This window comes from Mus caroli, unplaced genomic scaffold (assembly GCF_978045245.1).
Source record: "Mus caroli unplaced genomic scaffold, Mus_caroli_1 scaffold_7, whole genome shotgun sequence".
Taxonomy (NCBI): Eukaryota; Metazoa; Chordata; class Mammalia; order Rodentia; family Muridae; genus Mus; species Mus caroli.
Window position 1 is genome coordinate 37,644,036 of NW_028227262.1, and position 23,649 is coordinate 37,667,684.

A 23,649-nucleotide genomic window follows, 5' to 3' on the forward strand; every position below is an offset into this window, starting at 1 on the left:
TAACAAATTTATTTAGTTAAGATGTAAAAGGATAACCAACAGCAAGATAATGGAAAGAATGAAGAACATAAAAGAGAGAGGCAGATGGATTTCTGAGTTCGAGGCCAGCCTTCTCCACAAAGTGAGTTCCAGGACAGCCAGGGCTACACAGAGAAACCCTGTCTCAAAACACTCCTTTCCTCCCACCCCCCAAAAAAAATAAGAAAGAAAAATTACAGTTCCTTTTGAGAAAGGAAGATTAAGAAAACAAAACCAAAAATTAAATGTAAACAAAGTTAAAACAAGTATAAGATTAAATAAGTCAACATTTCCTGAACAAATATGCAGGAAACTAAACTATTTTAAACTGTGCCTCTTAACTTTTGTTAAGACATTTCCAGAGATCATTTTTATAGTTTATTATTACACATTAACTGAGAAATTGAGTGGATGAATTTGTGAATTAAAAAAGCTAAACTGCTGTAAGAATTGAGAACAAAACATGTTACAAAAGTAATAACTTTGGAAATAGTATATCCTATAAAGCAGAGATCTCAGAAAAAAAGAAAACAGAAAATCAGATTATTAGGAGTTAATCAGAGAATTTTCACATGGATTCAATGTACTTGTGATTTCCTTTCCACTGGAAAGTTACACTGGCATATGTCATAAAAATAAGGAGTTCTCCAACAAACAAGTACTCAGTCCTGTTTACACAATCATTTCTGGGGCAAATACTGTTTTGATAAACATGAGACATACTGTAAAGTCAGAATAAGAAAAGCTATAGGCATCAAACACATAATGTTATTTTTACAGAAAAATGATAGAGTTGTTTTTGATGTGTATACCTTGAAGAGTTTAAATGGACTGCATACATGCAGATGTCCTTAGAGGCCAGAAAAGGGTGTCTGGTTTCCTGAAGATGGAGTTACAGGCAGTTGTGAGCTGTGGAATATGTGTGCAGGGTTTTCTGCAAGAGCAGTAAGTGCCCTTAAATAATGATGGAGCCATCGCTCCAGCCCCGAAATATGGTTTTTACCTACTCTTTTAAAAGAAGTTATTTAATAATGTATTTCATATATATATATATATATATATATATATATATATATATATACATACATACATACATATGCAATATAAGATATATTTTCATTATCAAAGTCTTTTGGGAACAAGAAAGAGCAGTTGGGGTGGGAGAAAGAATACAGGAAGGAGAAATCTTAGCAGCATTATAACTTGTCCCAGGATCAGAGTGACTGATGGAATTCTCCCAAAAGTGTGCCCAAAAATTTGAGTTTAAGATTATTGACTTAAGAACCTGAGGGAAACGGGATATGTCTGTAATGTCAATAATAATGACAGAATACTAAAACTAAATAAATAATGAAAAAAAACTAAATGAAACAATATTATATTAACTTTAGGTTACAACAGCTACAACAATAACAACAACAACAAAACATTACATCATAGCACCAAAAGAAAATAAGTAATATATTATGCAGTTAGGGGTTCACATACACATAATAATGTAAGCACTAATTTTCATACAATAAATAGAAGTATGGCATAAGGATTTGGGGACCTTAGAAGGGATTTAATGATTTAAATCATCTTGGATATGAATAAGTAGCACTGCAGGGAATCAACGATTCTAACCTTGCCTATCTGTCCATTATGCATGTAAACCCTGAGAAGATTACTGAGTTGCCATTTTTGTTTGTTTGTTTGTAATAACACCATTTTTATGCATATGCATGAACTACTGAAGCCTTGGTTTCCTTTTCTTTCTTTGGTTTAATTTTTTATTAGATATTTTCTTCATTTACATTTCAAATGCTATCCCAAAAGTCCCCTATATCCTCCTCCCACCCTGCTCCCCTACCCACTCCCTCCCACTCCTTGGCACTGGTGTTCCCCTGTACTGGGTCATATAAAGTTTGCAAAATGAAGGGGCCTCTATTCCCAATGATGAACATTAGTCCCTATCAGATTTAAGATTGGTAAAAATTCTTTCCCAATCTGTTGGTGGCCGTTTTGTCTTATTGACAGTATCTTTCACCCTACAGTAGCTTTGCAATTTAATAAGGCCCCATTTGTTAGATTCTTGATCTTACAGCACAGGCAATTGTTGTTCTGTTTAGGAAATTTTCCCCTGTGCCCATATCTTCAAGGCTTTTCCCCACTTTCTCCTCTATAAATTTCAGTGTCTCTGGTTTTATGTGGAGGTCTTTGACCCACTTAGACTTGAGCTTTGTACAAGGAGATAAGAATGGATCAATTCTCATTCTTCTACATGATAACCGCCAGTTGTGCCAGCACCACTTGTTGAAAATGCTGTCTTTTTTCCACTGGATGGTTTTAGCTCCCTTGTCAAAGATCAAGTAACCATAAGTGTTTGGGTTCATTTCTGGGTCTTCAATTCTGTTCCATTGATCTATCTGTCTTTCACTGTACCAATACCATGAAGTTTTTATCAACATTGCTATGTAGTACATCTTGAGGTCAGGCATGGTGATTCCACCAGAGGTTCTTTTATTGTGGAGAATAGTTTTTACTATACTAGGTCTTTTTGTTATTCCAGATGAATTTTCAAATTGCCCTTTCTAACTCATTGAAGAGTTGAGTTGGCATTTTGATGGGGTTTGCATTGAATCTGTAGATTGCTTTCTGGAGGATAGCCATTTTTACTATAGTAAGCCTGCCAATCCATGAGCATGGGAGATCTTTCCATCTTCTGAGATCTTCTTCAATTTCTTTCTGCATAGACTTGAAATTCTTATCATACAGATCTTTCACTTCCTTAGAGTCACACCAAGGTGTTTTATATTTTTTGTGACTATTGTGAAGGGTGTTGTTTCCCTAATTTTGTTCTCATCCTGTTTATCCTTTGTGTACAGAAAGGCCATTGACTTGTTAGTTAATTTTATATCCAGCTACTTCATTGAAGCTGTTTATCAGGTTTAGGAGTTCTCTGGTGGAATTTTTAGGGTGACTTATATATACTATCATCTGCAAATAGTGATATTTTGACTTCGTCCTTTCCAATTTGCATCCCCTTGATCTCCTTTTGTTGTCGAATTGCTCTGGTTAAGATTTCAAGTACTGTATTGAATAGGTAGGGAGAAAGTGGGCAGCCTTGTCTAGTCCCTGATTTTAGTGAGATGGCTTCCAGCTTCTCTCCATTTACTTTGATGTTGGCTACTGGTTTTCTTATATTTAGGTATGGGCCTTGAATTACTGATCTTTCCATGACTTTTATCATGAAGGAGTGTTAGAATTTGTCAAATGCTTTCTCAGCATCTAATGAGATGATAATGTGATTTTTGTCTTTGAGTTTGTTTATATAGTGGATTACATTGATGGATTTCCATATATTAAACCATCCCTGCATTCCCGGGACAATGCCTACTTGATCATGATGGATGATCCTTTTGATGTGTTCTTGGATTCGGTTTGCGAGGATTTTATTGAGTATTTTTTGCATTGATATTCATAAGGGAAACTGATCTGAAGTTCTGTTCTCTTTTGGGTCTTTGTGTGGTTTAGGTATCAGAGTAATTGTGGCTTCATACAATGAAATGGTAGAGTATATTCTGTTTCTCTTTTTTTCATGGAAAATTTGAGGAGAATTGGAATTAGGGCTTCTCTGAAGGTCTGATAGAACTCTGCACTAAACCCATCTGGTCCTGGGCTTTTTTTGGTGGGGAGACTATTAATGACTGCTTCTATTTCTTTAGGGAAAACGGGATTATTAAGATCGTTAATTTGATCCTGATTTAACTTTGGTACCTGGTATCTGTCTAGGAAGTTGTCCATTTCATCCAGGTTTTCCAGTTTTGTTGAGTATAGCCTTTTATAGTAGGATCTGAGGATGTTTTGGATTTCCTCAGGTTCTGTTATTAATTCTCCTTTTTCATTTCTGATTTTGTAAATTAGGTTGCTGTCCCTGTGCCCCCTAGTTAGACTGGCTAAGGGTTTATCTATCTTGTTGATTTTCTCAAAGAAACAGCTCCTGGTTTGGTTGATTCTTTGAGTAGTTCTTTTTGTTTCCACTTGGTTGATTTCAGCCCTGAGTTTGATTATTTCGTGCTATCTACTCCTCTTGGGTGAATTTGCTTCCTTTCATTTTAGAGCTTCTAGGTGTGCTGTCAGACTGCTAGTGTATGCTCTCTCTAGGTTCTTTTTGGAGGTACTCGGGGCTATAAATTTTCCTCTTAGGACTGCTTTCATTGTGTCCCATAAGTTTGGGTATGTTGTGGCTTCATTTTCATTAAACTCTAAAAAGTCTTTAATTTCGTTCTTTATTTCTTCCTTGACCAAGGTATCATTGAGTAGAGTGTTGTTCAGTTTCCACGTGAAAGTTGGTTTTCTATTATTTACACTGTTATTGAAGATCAGCCCTAGTCCATAGTGATCTGATAGAATGCATGGGATAATTTCAATAATTTTGTATCTGTTAAGGCCTGTTTTGTGACTGATTATATGGTCAATTTTGAAGGAGGTACCATGAGGTGCCTGGTCTACAAAGTGAGTTGCAGACCAGCCAAGGCTATACAGAGAAACCCTGTCTTGAATAAATAAATAAATAAATAAATAAATAAATAAATAAATAAAATATACTTAGTATATATGTCAAAAGCTATAGTAAAACAGGAAATTAATTTTTAAAACTATGAATATTTTCTTGATTTCTCTGTCATGAAACTGGCCAATATAGACATGTGCATGTATTTTGTGTTTGTGTGTGTGTGTGTGTGTGTGTGTGTGTGTGTGAAATAAGCAGTTTTATTAAACCACAGGTATGAGGAGATGATAATTTGATGCTAAAGAGTTTGGAGACATGATGACATCTGATACAGTGGAAATGTTAGAAGTAGCCAAGACAACAGGATGATACCAGATACATATGAACAAATGAGCACTTACTCAAAGTACAGACAGTGACTAAGTTTTAATCAGAATCACAAAATGTGCATGTAGCACTTGGGCAATCTCCACTCTGCAGGAGAAAGCTTGAGTGCATTTATAACATTCTTGAAAATCTTAAACTGTATTTAATTAGAGGTTCTCTCTGAATGCCAAGGCACTGGGTTTTATAAGACATGGTTTTAATTACTACTTGTAATCATTTACTTAGAGTTTTATTTTTTCCACAGAATTGGGGAGGTAAAATTTACAAGATCATCTTATTCAAAAACCAAAAAGCAACTCTTTCTTATTTTCTAAAGGATTTACAGTGGACATGTGTTAGTTTTATGTGGAGAGTATAGTTGTGGAGACAGGTTTTGTTATCCCTTAAAATCCAAATTATCAATACCCATGACTGATTTAGCATTTAGCTTCCCTTCAAAATTGAGATATTAATGCCATCTTATTGCTATTCTCAAAGTATTTGAAGTTAATGTTGTGAGAAATGTCAAAACTTTTCCATCTTTGTTGTTTGAAAAAAAGAATCAACATTGTGGGGATTTTGTAGTGTTCTGATGGTTTTGCCTTTAAGAACTCATTCTAGAAGAAACATATGCACTGCACTTTTAATCACTGTGCTCAGAAAACAAGATGCTAACATATAAATCTCAATACACAATAGTATTCAAAATAGAAATTATATTAAATATAAAAAACAATGTGCATACTTTATGAGGGGATTGCATATTTTACCTAAAATTATAAGTCATACACTATAGGTCAAAAGCATTATAATCTTAATCACAGAACCATCTTAAAAAATCAATGTAGATATAGTTTGCCAATGTATTACATATTAGTAAATATTTAAAGTAAGCCAAACAATGGTGTATAAAATAGTTGACAATACAATTAATAGCATCAGGGTGAAAACTGGAGCTCAAAGACCATTATAATGAAGACAAAACCTCAAAAGTAATTAAAAAGCAAAAAGGAATAAGGCATCCTAGGGCTGATGCAAACAGCATAGCATTAGGAGGGAAACGATATGTTTAATGGGAATCCAAACCTTTCCCAGGAAGGGCATATATGAAAGAGAATCTCAGATAAAAAACACAGTGGTCAGTAATGCCATGTCATTAGTAACAGACCTCTGCAAGAAGCACACAGAATATGATGGTAGATCTGGATCAAACATGGATGTGGACAGCTGTATATGTCGTATATGTGAGCTCAAAATAATAAAATCTGAATTGAGTTTTCACACTATTTTGGCCAAATACTTGCAATTCTAGCAATCAAAGAATGAGGCAGGAGAATGATAAGTGGCCAACTTGGATTATAAGCAAGGAAGAGAACAAGGGCAAAGGAGAGAGAGAGAAGGAAAGGAAGGGGGAGAGAGAAAAGGCAGGGGAGAGGAAGAGGGAAAAGAAGAGAGAACAAGCAAATATTAAAAAAATACTAATCCTAAAGTCTAGGGAGTAAAATAGCTTTCACTTGTATCATTAAACACTGAGCACTGGACTCAGCATTCCACCCATCCATTCAACGGTATTGATTGAGCATCAATTATTTTTTAATTACAGATAGTAAGGATAAAAACACCATTCAGAAGTCACATGTTCATAATGGACAGTATAGACTTTTCTGAGCCATTGAACAATGACAAGAAAAAAATGTGACTCCTCTGGCATGACACAAAGAATTAAAGTGTATGAGAAAAAAAATTCCAGAAATAATCTGGTCAGAGAAATCTTCTTTCAAAATACACCAGAGTTGGTTGAAAGATCTTGGAAGGAGAAAACAGAAGCAGCCTCCAGGCCAGCAGTATGTTCACCATGAAGTGTTCAGAGGGAAATTAGACTACAGAGCCTTCTCATAGGACATCTTTAAAAACCTTCTATTTGATTTATGAGAGAAATGAGATGCAAAAAAAATGGGATCTAGGGGAAGAAGCAGTTTCAAGAGAAAGAGTTATCGATCTATGCAGGGGAATAGTTTCAAGTTCAAATGCAATACATTCCCATATAATGATCAGGACTCATCTATGATCAAGACCTTCATAGTGGGATGCTGGTGAGATTCAGTGCTATTGGGTAGGACATGTAGAATGGGGAGTGGGAGGAAGGCTGCTGAAAATGTCCTTGCAAAATCCTAAGGAAGAAGTTATCCTGAACTGAACTCTTCAATTTTACCCAATAAAAAAAATAATTCACCTTCAAATTAAATGACACTAAATTTTAAGATTCAAGATAAAGTTTTAAAACACAACTCTTACATACAAGGAAAGTATAAATTAGCAATCTTCAGATGATTGTATTGGTTGCCTTTATAAGGAAAAAACAGATCTTTATCCTAGTACTTTCTAGAATCTAACTTACAAAATCTTATATCTAAACACAGAGCATGCAAAATGATGAATCTAGGATTAAATTGCAAAATAGGACATTTAAAATGCTCTGTGCACTGTGGATATAATGTATTAGTCTGATATATTTACATATCAGTTAGTATATTATGCATTATTATTACATATTTCCATATTTATAGTTCAGCACAGATAGCGCTGCACAGGAGGTTTACGATGGTATTATGATTTATAGTGAAATTCTGTGATGAAAAATGTAATGACCAATCCACAAGGGAAACCTGGATAAACTCTAGTACATCGGTAAAATGAAATTATGCATATAGATTTAAAAACTGCACAGATCTACAGGAACTGAGAGTCAGAGCCTCTGACGTGAAATGCTTAAGACAAGCTTGGTAAAGAGCAGACCCATGAAGTATATCTACAGGCTACTTAAAATGGATCAGGAGCATGGTACAGAATGTCTTTAGAATGACATACCAGAGACTGACAAGCTAGGACTCCTGCCACCCATAAAGGAGAACTTGTTAGCCAGGGCACAGGGTGCAAGACATTTTATTTGGAGGATTGAACACTGTTAGAAAAAAATGTTAGCCTTTTCAGCAAGGTTAAATTACTGCTACCTTTTAAAAAGATAAAAATAAAGATTCTAGACTGGGTTATAATGTTCAGAAAAGAAAGCAGGGGCCATTTGCATTCTAGAAGAGATCTAAAGGATGGCTCTGTATGGTGAGGCTGCAAATGCAAGAGGTTAGGCCAAAAGTGAAGTTAAAAATTACAAGTTTGGAGCACAAGGAAATGAATGCACAAAGGAATAAATAGCATGGGGTTGCAGAATGTAGCGGTCCAACAGTTGGTGTCCTGCGTTTAAATTCTGAGCAATGAAGAAGGCAGAATAAAATGCCTTTTATACTAACAAACACATTCTTGTAATAAAAACCTGTAATACTTAAATATGTTTTTTAAAAATACAATCTTTTAAAGGTCTAGTGTGTTTTCTTTCTACCAATAATTGAATATACTTGTTTGCAATCAAAATAAAGCCAAAGACATCAAGGTGCTAATACTTCTGTAGCTGCCAAACTGGGGAAAGCAGACATGAAACAATTTACCACCTTGTTATTAGAGTTCTGTTCTGACTCTACTTCCCCTCTCCTCGCCAACATCTCTAACCTTCTGTCTCCTAAAGCTGTTGCATGCATAGGTACAAGGTTCACCAATCATCCTTACTTTATATCCTCATCGTTGGCAAAAATCACGACAGCCCTGGAGTTGGGGGTGTCCAAGAGCTGTTTGATAATTCTATCAAAATCAATGGTCCTGTCTTTGCGCTCTTGGGGAATTCTCACGGACTGGGCAATGCAGAGTCCACCTGTTCAAGGAAAGAAAACAGAGTGTCAATAAAGTTGCCACAGAAGTATCAAAGGAGCAGGTGTGTGTGTGTGTGTGTACTCTACTTTTTTCCAGTTAAAAGTTATTTATTCAAAAATATTTTCTACTAATTTTTTCTTTTCTTTTCTTTTTTGAGACAGGGTCCCTCTGGCTATCCTGGTGCTCCACCTGTAGACCAGGTTGGCCTTGAACTCAAGAGATCCTCCTGCCTCTGCCTCTGAAGATCTGGGATTAAAGGTGTGCACCACCATGCCCAGCATTTTCTACTAATTTCTGATTATGTATCAAATTAAGACAGGGAATGCTGTTACCCAGAGTAACTGCTCAGACACCTATACAGAATTCAATCATCTCACTATCTACACAGTGACAAATTCAAGTCATTTGCTTCACAAAAGATTCATCATTGGTATATAGTACTTCATGACAAAATATTTTATAAAGCTTATCTTTACATTTCAGTTAGGAGTTAGCTAATATAAAATGATATTTATTGGCTTAAAAAAATCCCAACAATGATTTAATTTCTTTTCTTAAAAAATGTAAGGACATACTTGTTTGAAGTCTCTTTACTGTCCTTCCATTAAGAAACACCTGAGGGCTGCGGTGGAGTTAGTGGTAGAGCTCGCCACGCAGGAGCAAGGCTCTGAATGCCGACCCTAGCACCTGAAATGTGGGGCATTTTCAGTGGCTAAAATATGTTGGAGACGTAACACACATTTCCTACAGGTTCTCACATTCAAACTAACAGGGAGAACAGAGTATATGTGTGTCTGTGTGTGTGTGTATGTGTGTATGTGTGTGTGAGTGTGTGTATGTGTATGAGTGTGTGTGTATGTGTGTGTGTGTCTCTGTGTATGTGTGTATGTGTGTGTGTGTCTCTGTGTGTGTATGTGTGTGTGTATGTGTGTATATGTGTGTGTATGTGTGTGTGTGTGAGTGTGTGTGTATGTGTGTATATGTGTGTATGTGAGTGTGTGTGTGTATGTGTGTGAATGTGTGTGTATGTGTGTGTGTGTCTCTGTGTATGTGTGTATATGTGTGTCTGTGTGTGTGTGTCTGTGTGTGTGTGTATGTGTGTATGTGTGTGTGAGTGTGTGTGTGTGAGTGTGTGTGTATGTGTATATGTGTGTGTGTATATGTGTATATGTGTGTGTATGTGTGTGTGTATGTGTGTGTGTGTGTGTCTGTTTATGTGTGTGTGTGTGTGTGTGTGTGTAGGGGATGATAGTTAGTATGCTGAACTATCTTAGGGATGTCTGTGCTTCAGGAAGGCATAAGACACCATGCTAATTTTTTTAAACTATTTGTTCAAATCACACAGTAAAACACAACCTTATGCATTTTGAATGCAAACATTTCCCAGGAAAGCCAGTGTATTAACTTTGAGGAGGCAGGAAAAGGGTAGCAGACAAAGTGTGTGGATGGAGATCTTTACAATGCATATTTTATAATACATTAAAGTTATAGATACTGAAGCAGCAAGTTTTCATCTTTATGCCTCAGAGTTTTCTGAGCTTTGGATTCTCAGTTCTTTTTTCTAACACATGACTCTCAAATTTTAATGACCAGCTCCAAAGACATAAAATGAAAGTAACGAAAGCTGTATGAACACCAGCTATTACGAACAAAACTTTGTGGATCACATACAATTTGTCCAGCCATTATTTCATATATTTCTTGCTATCTTCCTATAAACCATGAAATGGATTATAGTAGCTAGTGTTCCCTACTTTTTGTAATGAGAAGATTAGATAGAATATTTTACTCCGTGCTTCTCAGAGTACTCATGATCTCAGTCAATCTTTATGAATGTTAAGGGGAGATAGGGGTAGTTTCCTGGACAATTGATAGACTTCATCTTATTCCAACCCTTGCTAAGCCATCACTGTTGAATATAATACTTTACAAGATACACATTCAAAACTTATAGAAAGGCAAGTAAGGATAAAAGTAGGTAGTATGTTTATAGTAAAAATTATGAAGACCATCCCAGGGGTAGAAGACTTAAGTGGAAACAAGAAAAAAAATTCTTTGCTCTTCATGTCATGCTTTGAGAAGATATCCAAAATGGACTTTCTTACAGAATAGGTTTCTGCAAACAGAGAAAAACATAAACTCTGATCCCAAATTAAGATTCCATTGAAATTTCATTTCAGTTTGTTATTTTACTGTTATGTTTAGTAGCTTCCCAAGTTCATTCCTCAAGAGAAAACCTGTGATACATTTCAATGTTCAGATGTCCCAATACACTACAAACAGACTATCCAACCTAGCTTACATTTCTAAAACCATATGTATGACAAGAGTAGACAATCATTTCAAGTTCAACTCAAAGATTCATTAAAACAAACCATATCTGGGCCTTAAAGAAAAAGGAAATGAAAGCACACAAAAAATAATGCAAAATAAATTCTCAGAACTTAATGAAGAGGAAGTCATTAACAGAAGTCATGGAAAGATCCAAATATTTAAAACTTCAGCAACAGACTTGTCAGTTTACCCATGGGTCAAATAGGAAGTGCCCAAACAATCAAACACTTTAAACAAACTTTAAACTAATGTACATTGAAATTAATGGATAATAGCTGAAATTGTATTTAGATGGAAAACATAGTTATACAAGAAGAAGTCAGAAATAACGAATAGAAACAGCCTATGTTCCCAAAAGGAATGCATAAATAACACATAGGAAGCAGAAATATGATCAAAATTAAATAGTCAATACATTTTGACATAGAGAAACATTAGAGAAGAGACAATACATGAATAAATATCATTGTTAAAAGGCACAATAAAATAGATAAATCTTAAGCTAAGAAAGAAATCTCAAAGAATGTGTGAGAGATAAAATAGAAATATAATCGGGAGGGCATCTTATTCATTGATGTGATGGTCATTTATGTCCTTAAACTCAGAAATACTGAGGAAATAGAAGATTCCTTTGAAATATACAAATTATGAATGTTGTGAACGTTGAATGTAAAATTATCATCTGAATAATCCTAAATCATTTGCATGATCCCATATAAGTTATAAATATCAATTTGTAAAACTTTCAAGACCTTCAGAAAAAAAAAGATACAAGCTCAAATGGCTTCACTGATGAATCAAAAAAAATCTTGTAGTATAATATGAATCTATCTGCATAAGATGCTTCAGTAGCCAGGAGATTAATAAGTTAACTCATTATATGAGGTTGGAATCATAAAATACTACCAGAGTCTGTTGAAACCTGTGCCAACATTTTAAAGCACAAGAAGAGACTTCATGTAGGCGGGTTTCAGACTGGTGTGAGTGTTAGGTGGCATGGACAGTCAGTCTGAGTACGGACACTGTTTTAAACGTCATTAAATTTCAATTATCACCTCAGGAAGCATCATGGAACCATACAGTGAAGAGCAGTATGCTCACATGCTATCATAATCTTAAGAAGAGAAAACTAGCTGTAAGTCTGGGTCTATAGAATGATGAATTTGATCCCTATGAGTGACATGAAGTGGGAGGGCAACTGTCCCAGTCCAAACAGATGCACTAGGAGGGCAGAAAAACCAAGCTTTTTTTCACTGTCTAGGACATCTTTATTCTGCCTCTAAATCTCTGATCTGTATGAATGTCTAAAACTAGCTTTCCACTGCTATAGCAGGAGAAACCACAAGGGTTCAAACACAGCTGCTCCATTGGCCTTCTTATGTTCTTCCCCCATTACCACTTATATGGCTTTGAGTTAAGTTTCAGAGGTTAACCCTTTGCTGAAGTCTTAAAAAGTTTGTGCAAAAATCTAAAGGCAAATGAAAAAATTAAACATAGAGAGTGAAACAAGGTTAACTGAGAGGCTTGGCCAGACTTTTTCTTAGAGGTAAAGATTTGAGCTCGACTTTCTTTATTTGGTGTCAGTAGGGAGAGAACTAAGTTCAAGTAGTTGATTTGTCTCATGGCCTTTATAACCAAAGGAAAAATGCTATATCCATTTAGGGGTTAGATTAAGGGGTATAGAATTCAACATATGATATTGCCTATAATCCTAGAGCTATAATTGGGTATAAATTATTTAAGTGATTGATCAGTCTTATTAGGTGGATGTGTATGAATTGTGCTGAATGGGGACTCTGATTTTCCTTAAGTTTAAGTATCAGAAAAATGCTTAAAAGGACTTTTGATTATATATATATATATATATATATATATATATATATATATATATATATACATATATGGTATGATTATATATGTATATATATATAGACAGTGTGATTATATATATAATCACATATATACATATTTGTATACACATATCACATATATATATATATATATATATATATATATGATTTTACATATGTATATGTAAAATCAAAAGTCCACCAGCAAAGAAAGATGCATAGGGCCATCAAAGAAAAAAGGTCAGTCTTCAACAATTAGTGCAAAAATCAGCTATATATGGATTAAATATCAACAAGTATCTATTATTCTTCTTAATACTTTTTTTGCATAGAAGTTGGACAAGAGTATATAACCTATTCCGGAAAACTTAAAAGAAAAATAAATGAGTACTGTATGACTTGGAGTTTAGTGATCAGGTTTTAGATCTAGAAAAATAAAATAAAATAAAATCCAGAATCTACAGAGGAAAAAGAACTGATGAATTGGACTTTATGCAAACTTAGAACATTTGTTCCATGAAAACAAATGCGAGCCTGGCAGTGGTGGCACACACCTTCAATCCCAGCACTATTGGCGGCAGAGGCAGATGGATTTCTGAGTTCGAGGCCAGCTTAGTCTACAGAGTGAGTTCCAGGACAGCCAGGGCTACACAGAGAAACCCTGTCTCAACTCCCCCCCCCCCCAAAAAGAAAGAAAGAAAGAAAGAAAGAAAGAAAGAAAGAAAGAAAGAAAGAAAGAAAGAAAGAAAGAACGAACAAAGGAAAAGATAACACAGGTTAGAGACCAGGATGCAGATACAGTCACACACCTGGTAATTGCCTTTTCTATAGAATAATGCTTAAAGTAAGCAAAATATTAAGAGACTCAAAAGTAAATGGGGCAAAAGAATCCAAATTCAGATTTAGAATCATTTAGAAATGACACCTGAAGAGATAAGTAACAGGAGATATAAGAGAAGTGTTAAATTTCTATCACATACTAACACACAGCCATCAAAGTTGTTTAATTACCACAACTTCCTTTGAATATAAAGTTCTGGAGATGATTCAGAATACAGAAAGATCTGCTCATTTCTAGTGGCACTGTGCAGTGGACCCTGTGCAATGGCTCAATCCCGACAAAAAGTGGCTTGACACTCTATCGATGTTAGCACAGTTTCCTTTTGGAGAAGCAGATTTTACCCTAGGCTTTTACAGAAATGAATTGCAACTTTATCTTGATAAAAGTGTGCATATTCCTATGGAACTTTATCTGTAATTACCACCAATGAAAATATGTCAATTTTAACAGGAAAAGTTTGGATAAGAAACTGGTTAATATACAAGTCAGAATTCTCCTTAGCTGCTAACAGGAGCCATTCCTTTATGCAAAAGGAATGAAACTGAGGTAGACTGCAATGGATGTAAGACAATGAACTCTAAAGGCTATACCCAGAGTCCTTCTCTGGAGAGAACACTGTGTAAAGTGAAAAGCTGAAGAGGAAAACAAGTGGGAAACAGGGGTTCTCAGAGTGAGAGAGGTTCAACAAAACACCCCAGTACAAAAGAACTGCGTGGTGGCAGGCATAGTTTGTGTTGTTTGGAAAATGGCAAGGTGGGTATAAGCTAGAGGAGTCATATGCTCCTCCAAAGAACATACCATGAGAACTAACCATTACAGCATACGGCCTTATATCCACTATGTGGAAGGATCGCTGCCAACTGTGGCAATGTGCCTTACTGTATTATGAATGTTTGAAGAACCTAAGGACACGTGGACCTGCATCAACTCTGAATAACAGTGTTTAATGAGAAATGCTTTGGCTAAGAATTGTATGGAAAATAGTATTCTTATTTGTAAACTTCCTCTTTGTGGGAATACCATTTCACAATCAATCTGAAGCTGCTTTCTATACTCGGTTGAGCAAAGTAAGATAAAGTCATTACTGGCAGTTGGGATCATAGCTGCCAGAATAACTACACAGAAGCCATGAGCCCTGCCACATAATAATATAGTTTGGATCCTTAAAATAAATACACATTTTAGAAAGGGAGAAAGGAGTGAGCTGCATATATGTTTGTGCATATACACACATATGCTAGTGCTCTATAAAAGGTCTAAATTCAATGATATCTCTCAACTCACATATTTAGCTAGCATCCAGTTGTTGGTTTGGAGAAATCTTTCCACAATCTAAACAATGTCTCCCTTGGAAAATGGATAACTCTATGACTGTAGACAGGAACCCATATGACAGCCTGGGTCACCATTCAGTGTGAAGAAATAAGAAATGCATAAACATAAAGAATGGATAAAAATACTAGGTGGATATCAAATGGATTTGGGTATCAACATAAATAACCTTCCCCCGAGTAAAGTGAAGTCAGTGGCAAGAGCAAAATAAATAATGGTATCATTGAACTAATATTTACTGAACCAATTTTATGTGGCTACCAGTGCCAGAATGAGCAAGTGAATATACAAAAATGAATGGAACTTCTTTGTAGAATAATTCCAAATAGAAAGTACAAATGAAATAGGGCGAGAAAATGCCATCAATGAAACACTGCAATAGTGACTATTGCCTTTTGGTATATTGATAAGTGCTAGAGTCTGTAGGAACTATATACTTTTATGATAAATTATGATTATGATAAATAGAACATTTATGTTACCTAAAAGCATCTACCCCTAAATGCAAAAAGTGCATATTAACTACCTGGTGACTTAACACATTCCTTCAACATTTTTTGATAATTTTCCTTTGATGACGTGGATATAAACTATTCAGCCTTTGAACACAGATGGTATGAACTGAATCTGGGTATCCCTTCAAATGTCCTTCGCTAACACCTCATGTCCAGACCCACAGCATTCAGTTCAGTTCTAAGGTGATGCTGATGCTGGTGGTCTGGAAACAACACTGGATGAATCTGCTGCAGGCAACATAGAAGTAGATGCTTAGAAATACTCATTGGTGTGCCTCCACTTGAATTGTAGCTAACTGGAGGTGGCCATTTTGTTATGTACTGATATTCCAGCCAAAGGTAGCTCTGAGGATGATGGCCTCAGAGAAGGAAAGGGATGGATGGGTCATTATGTTTTGTTATAGAGTGCACAATGATGCAGCAAGAGAACAATGGGGAAGATGTCTATGGGCAGTGGTCAACACTATCTCAGTGCTGTAATTCCTCCATGTCTGGCAGGCATTATGCAGAGGCGGGAATGAAATGGTCTGTAAAGTGTCCTGGGGCTGCTGGAGAGAAGACATGGCTACTTTACCACCTTCTCTGCAGGAGAAGGCGAAGCATTGGGATGGAAAGCCAGCTTCCCATCAGGATTCAATTACAGCTGAATGATTAAGCAAATGAGAGCAAACTCCATTTGGCTATGTGATTAGCAGAGGGGGTAGTCCGCTCTCTCAATTGCTGCTCATCCAGTGCATACTGGAGCAATTGATAAGTGGGGTTTCATGACTGCAGCATGGAGAAGCTCACCCCTTTTAAACTGAAAACTGCCCACAGGTGAGCCTAATCAAATACCTTAACAGAAGAGAGAAATGGGCTATTATCCTGGTAATGGGGACGAGCAAGTTCTTAAAGTTAAAATGTGAACAATGGAAGAAGATTAGTACAGGAAGGAAGGGAGGTGAGCATGCTGTTTTCATCTGCTCTTAGAAGGCATCAGTTGTGCCTGCTGATATAGGAAAATCACCTCATTTGCATCAGATCCATAGGATAAGGCCTAAAACTCACTAAGGCCGGTGGGGAGATGACTTCAACTCAAGCATGCAGATGAAGTGTGTTATGTCAGAGATAAACCACCTTCAAAGAGGAAATCTGTGTGCTGATGGTCTACCAACAAAGTTATCCAGAATGCCCCTTCTATACACTCTTGATATTCAGGAATCAGCAGGATTCTTTCTCCATAGTGAAGACTCAGCAATATAGTTATAATAACCATATAGTTTAGCTATATTTCTAGTTCCAAGAATCTAACTTTTAAAACAAACTTTTAACAACCAAAATAAGCCCAGGCCATGAAAACTCAATTAATATGAATACATTCCTAGATTGGGCAGATCTACCACTACACTACCATCTTCCCCATCTATGAGACCCCTTATACTTGCAGTTCTCCAACCCATGTGCTTCTGCTCTGCTTTCCTTCCACCTCCTCCTCTGTCCTCCATCATCCTCTCTCTCTCTCTCTCTTTTCCTCCCAAAACCTTCAGCCCCACCTTCACCTCTTTTCTCCACCCAATCACCAGCTCAAGCATTTATTTAAAATTAAGGTGGGAAGAAGGTGTACAGGGAACCACCTGAGTGCTGACTCATTCCTTGTTCACAGCCCCTCACAAAGAGAACAGAATTAACATCAAATACAATTGTCCCCAGGGCTATCTGCAATTTTCACCTCAATCAGGTATCCCACTGAATGCAAATTTGCTCTGTCTTTTTGGTATTTATTCTAGCCAGGTCTCCTCCAAGGGACTCAGCTTGCCCACTGACTGTGATGTCACTGCTGCTGAGATGCAAACTATAGTTGAAGAGATAGTTGTTAAGCAGCTTAAGAATCTAACTTTTTAAAGCTATCGGTATTATGTTTGAATTTTATAAACATGCTGTGGGCATAGTGTATGTATGTGTACGTCATACAGGTGCCATAAAGGCCAGAAAGAGCATCGGATACCCTTGATCTGAAGTTACAGGTAGTTGTAACAGAGGCTCTGCTTACAGAGCCTTATTTGGGCTCTGAAAACTTAACATGTATCTATTACAAGAACAGTACTTGGCTACAGAGCCATTAAAAGCATTTGTTGCTCTTTCTGAGGATCTGGTTTAAATTCCCAGCACTCACATTGCAGCTGTTGTCTATATCACCAGTCCCAGAGGACCTGACACCCTCTTCTGGCCTTCATGAGCACTGCATGCATATGTTGGCCAGACATGTACATAGGTAAAACAGGCATACAAAAACAAAAACAAACAACAACAAAAACAAACAAACAAACAAAAAGCATAAAAAGAAGTTTAAATAGAGCAGCAAGTGTTTAGCTATATTTCTAGTTCCAAGAATCTAACTTTTAAAAGTATTTCTTTTTTCTAAGTCTTTTTATGTATATGAGTACACTAAAGCTGTCTTCAGACACACCAGAAAAGGGCACTGGATTCCATTACAGATGGCCTTGAGCTACCATGCAGTTGCTGAGAACTGAACTCAGGACCTTTATGAAGAGCAATCAGTGCTCTTAACTGCTGAGCCATCTCTCTAGCTCTTGCTAAGTTTTTAATCAAAGAACACGGCAACATCTTAGTGAGTTCCCACTGCTGTGAGAGAGGTATTCACAAACAATAGAATAAGGCAGCTCCATTCTAAAAATTACAAATGAAAAGTTAACATCATTGGGGATGGAGAGATGTTTCAGTGATTAAGAGCTCTGGCTGATCTTCCTAAGGACCTGGATTCAATTCCCAGTGTCCTTGTGGTAATTCACAATGGTCTGTAAATCCAGTCTCAGGCTAGCTTCTGCCCTCTTCTGGTTGTCACAAGCACTGCATTCATGTAGTACAACGATATGCATTCTAGCAAAATACTCATCTACATAAAATGAAAATAAATAAAATCTAAAAGGATTAGAAATAGTCATGTCACCGACAGAGCAACTTCATTCTTGCCACCTCAGTTTCTCATCTCTGACTGAGACGATAATATTCGGTGGTTCATGGAGACAAGCTACTGAGGTAATAAGGTGAATCTCTGTCTTCGGAATCAATCTCTCCTTCATTTGGAGCTGACCACTAGCCGGTTGTCTTTGTCTGGTAGGGTGCAATCTGTAACAGTAAGACACATCAGGAGCCAGAGCACAGGCTTCTTCCAATAAACTCCGTGGCTCTCCTAACTGATTATAGATTCACTCCCATCCAGAAGCTGAAGAGGAAACAATTTACAGTCAGCAGCTTGGTCCAGGAAGAGCCTCTTCTTGAGATGAGGCCTGTTACTTAGCTAAGCCAATTCAATTTAGCAAATACTGAGAGGATGCAGTGCAAGATGCTGTCGGAGTTTTCATCAGAAACAAAATATGTTAGTAAATACGTTTCATCTGAATAGAGGGGACTCAGATCAAGGCCGATGAAGACAAACATTGATCTGAGTTAGGAGACTGGATTATAAGGTAATTTTCAAAATCAGATGTCATTTCATACAGCCTTTATTGATTAACATATTCAATAGCCATACTGTCCTTCTGTGAGGCAAAGGTGTTTTGAAGTTAAGTACCTCCTTAGATTGCAGGCTGGTACTAGGATTTTCATCTTTCAATAGCTTATGCTAAATCACTAAATATTGTCTTGTCCTCATAGATGATATGCCACAATGATAATTGAATATAGGAGCACAATGTATCTATTTTGTCTGAATTTAAATAGTCAGTCCTTGGAAGGACAATCCTTGAGACTTGGGAATTAGGTAGGGCTTATGCCACTCTCAAAGCAAAGAAAACATACAAATCTTAGAATATCATGAAAATTACAAGATTAACTGGGGCCCTCCCAAAGGTTACATAAACAGTAACAGATTTTAGGAAAGTATTGATCTGCTTGCAAGTTATGGGGAGTGCTCCATAGATGTATCTTTCCTGAGCTGTCACCTACCTAGGGTAGAGATTTTTGTTGTTGTTGTTGCTTTTGTTTTGGGGTTTTATTTGTTTGTTTAGGCATCCATGCTTCTATAGGTAACTCATCACACAAACTCCTATAAGTCACTAGAAAAACCTCTGGCTTACTAGTTAAACTTGAGTGGAATAATTTTCTTTGTCTGGCATCAGTGCCCCATCTAGATAAATAATAATTATTTTCGTATTTCCTCAGACAAATCATGGGACAAGAGGTTAAAATGGAGACTGTATTTGGTTAGAGGAACTAAAACCTATATGGAAGAGATAATCTGAGTTTTAACCTTTACATCTATGGAGAAGAAGAACTTGGGAGTTAAAGGCCAAAGTCATTGTGAATAAGACTACCCAGTTGTCATTTCTCTAATAACTTTGCCAAAGATCTGTGGTTTTTGCTTAGAGTCGTGAGGTTTGCATTTCTAAGCAATAGCTTACCCCCAGTCATAGCAAAGTTATTAGCTGTGCTTTTCTTCCAGCATCATTCTGGTAGGAATGACTTCTTGACAGTTGAAGGACAAATTTCAGGAATTACTTCAGGGGAAAGAAGTGGAGATTTTTTTGTTGGTTTTGTTTGTTTGTTTGTTTGATTTCTTGGTTTTGTTTTGAAGTGGGAGTAGAAGAAGGAGAGAACCTATCAGAGCCTTTTCATCCAGTGATGGGTAAATCCATGGAGCCATTACTATGTTCTTAGCAGCATCAAAAATACAAGTAAAAGTATAAATACCAACCCATTAGACTGGTAAGTCAGAAAAAAAAATGGAGAACCAGAGGTCTTGAGAAGTCATCACTTAGATAAAGAGACATGCTCAGGGGCTACCCACGTCCTGATATGGGTGACATTCCTGTGAATGTTGTCCTTAGTCAGTTCTCTGTGTTAAGAAATGAAGACAGTCAGCAGTGATCTTTGACTTCAGTGAAGTCTTATCTAAATATAAAAGGAGAGAAAAGCGTTGAATGTGAAAGATGTCAAAGAGAGCACAAAGAAAAAAGACACAGTGGGAGCTGTGTTCTACAAGGAAGACCAGAAGAAATAAAGTCAGAGTCACCTTCATGGACTTGAGAACAAGATCATTAGGCAGCAGAAGGACACAGGAAGGAACGGACGTGTAAGAAATACAGAAAATTTTAGAGATAATGAATTTGGCAACAGAACACATTTCTGGAGAGACCTGATTGGGTTACTGATAGTTCTTTGATGCCAACCCTGAATCATCTTTAAGATATGAATCATCTTTAAGATACCTGTTTTTCATTCTAGCTTGAAGAAAGGAAAGAAAAAATAAAACACTAACAGTTGAATTGCCCCAAAATATTCTCAGCACCAGGGCACAGAGAACATTCCATGGAAAGCGGTAGGTTTGATGGCAGTGAAGGGAAATAAAGGCTCATGCTGCTAAACTTGCACTGTCAGGGTTGAACTGCATAAGGCTTTATGTGACAAATGTGACTCTCTATGAGAGTCTTCCAACTGGTACCCTGCCAGGGAAACCACACTTCACATTCCAAGGAATAGTTTTACATGTTAGTAATGAGTGAGTGTACCACATTGTCCAGCCAAGAACCAGTGGGAAGCAAGCCCTCATCAAACATGCTAAGGATGTGCAGTGCCACAGTTTGGCCTGATAAGCATCTGCTGCAAATTTTGGAATGAGGAAGGTTGTCCAGAGGAGGAGGCTGCAGGTCATGTAGGGAGCTCCAGCAGGGAGGCACCTTTCCTGAGTTGCCAACCCATGCTGGAGTCGAGTCTTCAATCAGACAGCTGCCTTTTAGGTGCTCATCTCAGAGGAAGCTGCACAGTTTTTCCTGTGGTCTGTGATGCTGTGCAGTGAGTCACTTCTCTTGAAGTTTTTACATCCACATTTTATCTACTGATTCATTCATTCATCCAGAACATATTTACTAAACAACTGCTAAGTTTTGGGCATGCTGTGTTGCTGGGTATTTAGCAGTCAACATGAAAGACAGACATCCCACTCACTTGTACCAACAGGACAACTATCCCTTTTGAATTCTCTTTCAAGATAGTAATATCCTATACCATTGCTATGAGCCTAGTTTGCAACTGTAATCCCAGCGCAGAACATCACGTTCTTCTGAACAGCTGGTATCCTGGCAGGTCGTGAGTGGGTTAATGAAGAATGTGCTCCCATTCAGGAAGCCTTGCGAAGGCAAGCTGTTCCTTTCCTTGAACAAGAAATGAGAAATTGGCTGATTTTTCACAGTCACTGGTTGTTCCTGTGGCTGGATTATTCTCACTAGTCAAAACCAATTGTCATTTGTCTCCAGGTAGCTGCTCTGGAAAGATGTAACCCAGGACAATATGAAGGGGGGTCAATTTATGAAGCTTGGACTTGGCTGGCATTTCTGAAGTACTTTCTTTCAGTTGGTTCTCTCTCTCTCTCTCTCTCTCTCTCTCTCTCTCTCTCTCTCTCTCTCTCTCTCTCTCTCTCTCCCTCTCTCTCTCTCTTTTTCTCTCTCTCTTTCTCTGTATGCTTATGCCCATGTGTGTGCATGTTTAAATGTAGAAATGAGGCATATTCTGTGATCCGATCCATTTTTAGCCTTAAAAACTAGAGGCTGGAGGCTGGAGGTTGGAGAAAGGGCTCAGAAGTTAAGAGCACTGGCTGCTCTTACAGAGGAGCTGAGTTGAATTCCTGAACAAACATGGTGGCTTACAGCCATGTATAACTCCAGTTCTAGGGAATCCAATGCTCTCTTCTGTTCTCCATGGGCAGCATACACACCCATGTGACACACAGATACACATTCAGGCAAAACATTCATGCACATCCTAGAAAAATAGGGATAATAGGGTATTATGTCAGGGTGGGGATCAATCTAAAGGGATTCAAATATACTTCAGAGGTTGCTGTGCTCAGTTATAGATGTGATGCCATATCGTACTGCCTAACCTCCCTCAACATTATGGGAAAATATATGAACTCAGTGTTTTGACCATTAATTATTGATCCATTCATTATATTCACTCTGTCCCATAACAACTTTTCATTGATTGCAAAGAGTTTTGATACATTTATGTTAATTTCTATTGTTCGTTTTTGTGGTATGGACATTGAAACCAGGGCATCAAGCATACCTTATACACACCTTCCACCACTAATCTAACTCTCCAGCCCTGTCTGTATTCTTGTTCAAACAGCACCATGTTCAACAGGATGAAGTGCAGATACTCATCTTTCTTGTAGATGAGTGACTTGGGCTTAGAAATCAAGCAGATTTGTTTAGTCCTCCATAGCTAGGGGCAACCCTAAGGGAAACCTGAGAGATTTTCATCTTCAGCCCAGAAATACTGCCATCCCAGCTGTGATGAGGGTTTTCCCTCATCTGCTGCCCCTCGGGCTTTGCTCTATCCCATCCTGTTCCCATCCTGGTATTCGTCAACACAGCAGAATGAATGCAATACTGCCAGTTCCTGTATGGTCTTCTAGGCTGCTAAGCTCTTCTGAATAGTGAGGCTTTTTGATAACTCTTTCATAAAAATCAGTTTTCTATAGTGATTTGGGGGCAGACATGTTACTTCAGCCTCTCTATTGTTTTCCTATGCATGTTTTCATAGAAGGAAAATAGAAGGATCAACATCCTTAAAGTGGCAAAGGAGAAGCAATCTATATGCAGAGCTATAGGTTTGTTATATGCGGTTGATGAACTGTTTGATTGTCTGAATTTAATTCTATACACAAATATGCAGAATATTACTCACATGCAGTTATTCTAGCAGTGAGGGTATGTTTGTTTCAATATAAAAATTAGAAAGACAATGTGAATATCTGTCATTGCACTAGTGAGCACCGCGTGCTTCTCAATAAATTAAACTGATCTTTAAGCATTCTATCTCTTTAATGCCCTTTCATGCAACTCTCTTTTCTACTTATTGTTTCTGCTATGATCTATCTATACTGCAGCAAACTATTGCTATGGTTAACACTCAACAGATGACACATATCAAAAGGAGCCATCTTTAGAGGATTTGAACATTTGTCATTGTTAAAGAAATATCACTCTGTATCTGTGTGAATGTCACAAACCAAAGAAGTAGAAACAAATGAATTCTGCCTTCAGTGGTGTTAGAAATGTATCATCTTCCCCATTTGTCACAGAGCTTAGAGAGTATGCTTCTCTTCCAGGAAAGCATGAAATATTTAAAGCCTATGAC

At 37.1% G+C, this 23,649-nt stretch overlaps 1 protein-coding gene across 2 annotated transcripts in view; it reads right to left on the reverse strand.

Annotated features, from left to right (window-relative positions):
* Window positions 1-23,649, reverse strand: part of Grm7 (glutamate metabotropic receptor 7) — an 891,604-nt gene that overhangs the window by 451,182 nt on the left and 416,773 nt on the right. For both annotated transcript variants that reach the window (XM_021164769.3, XM_021164768.3), the window contains exon 3: window positions 8,498-8,639. In XM_021164769.3, the coding sequence (XP_021020428.1) occupies window positions 8,498-8,639 (142 nt within the window). The remainder of the gene's footprint in view (window positions 1-8,497; window positions 8,640-23,649) is intronic.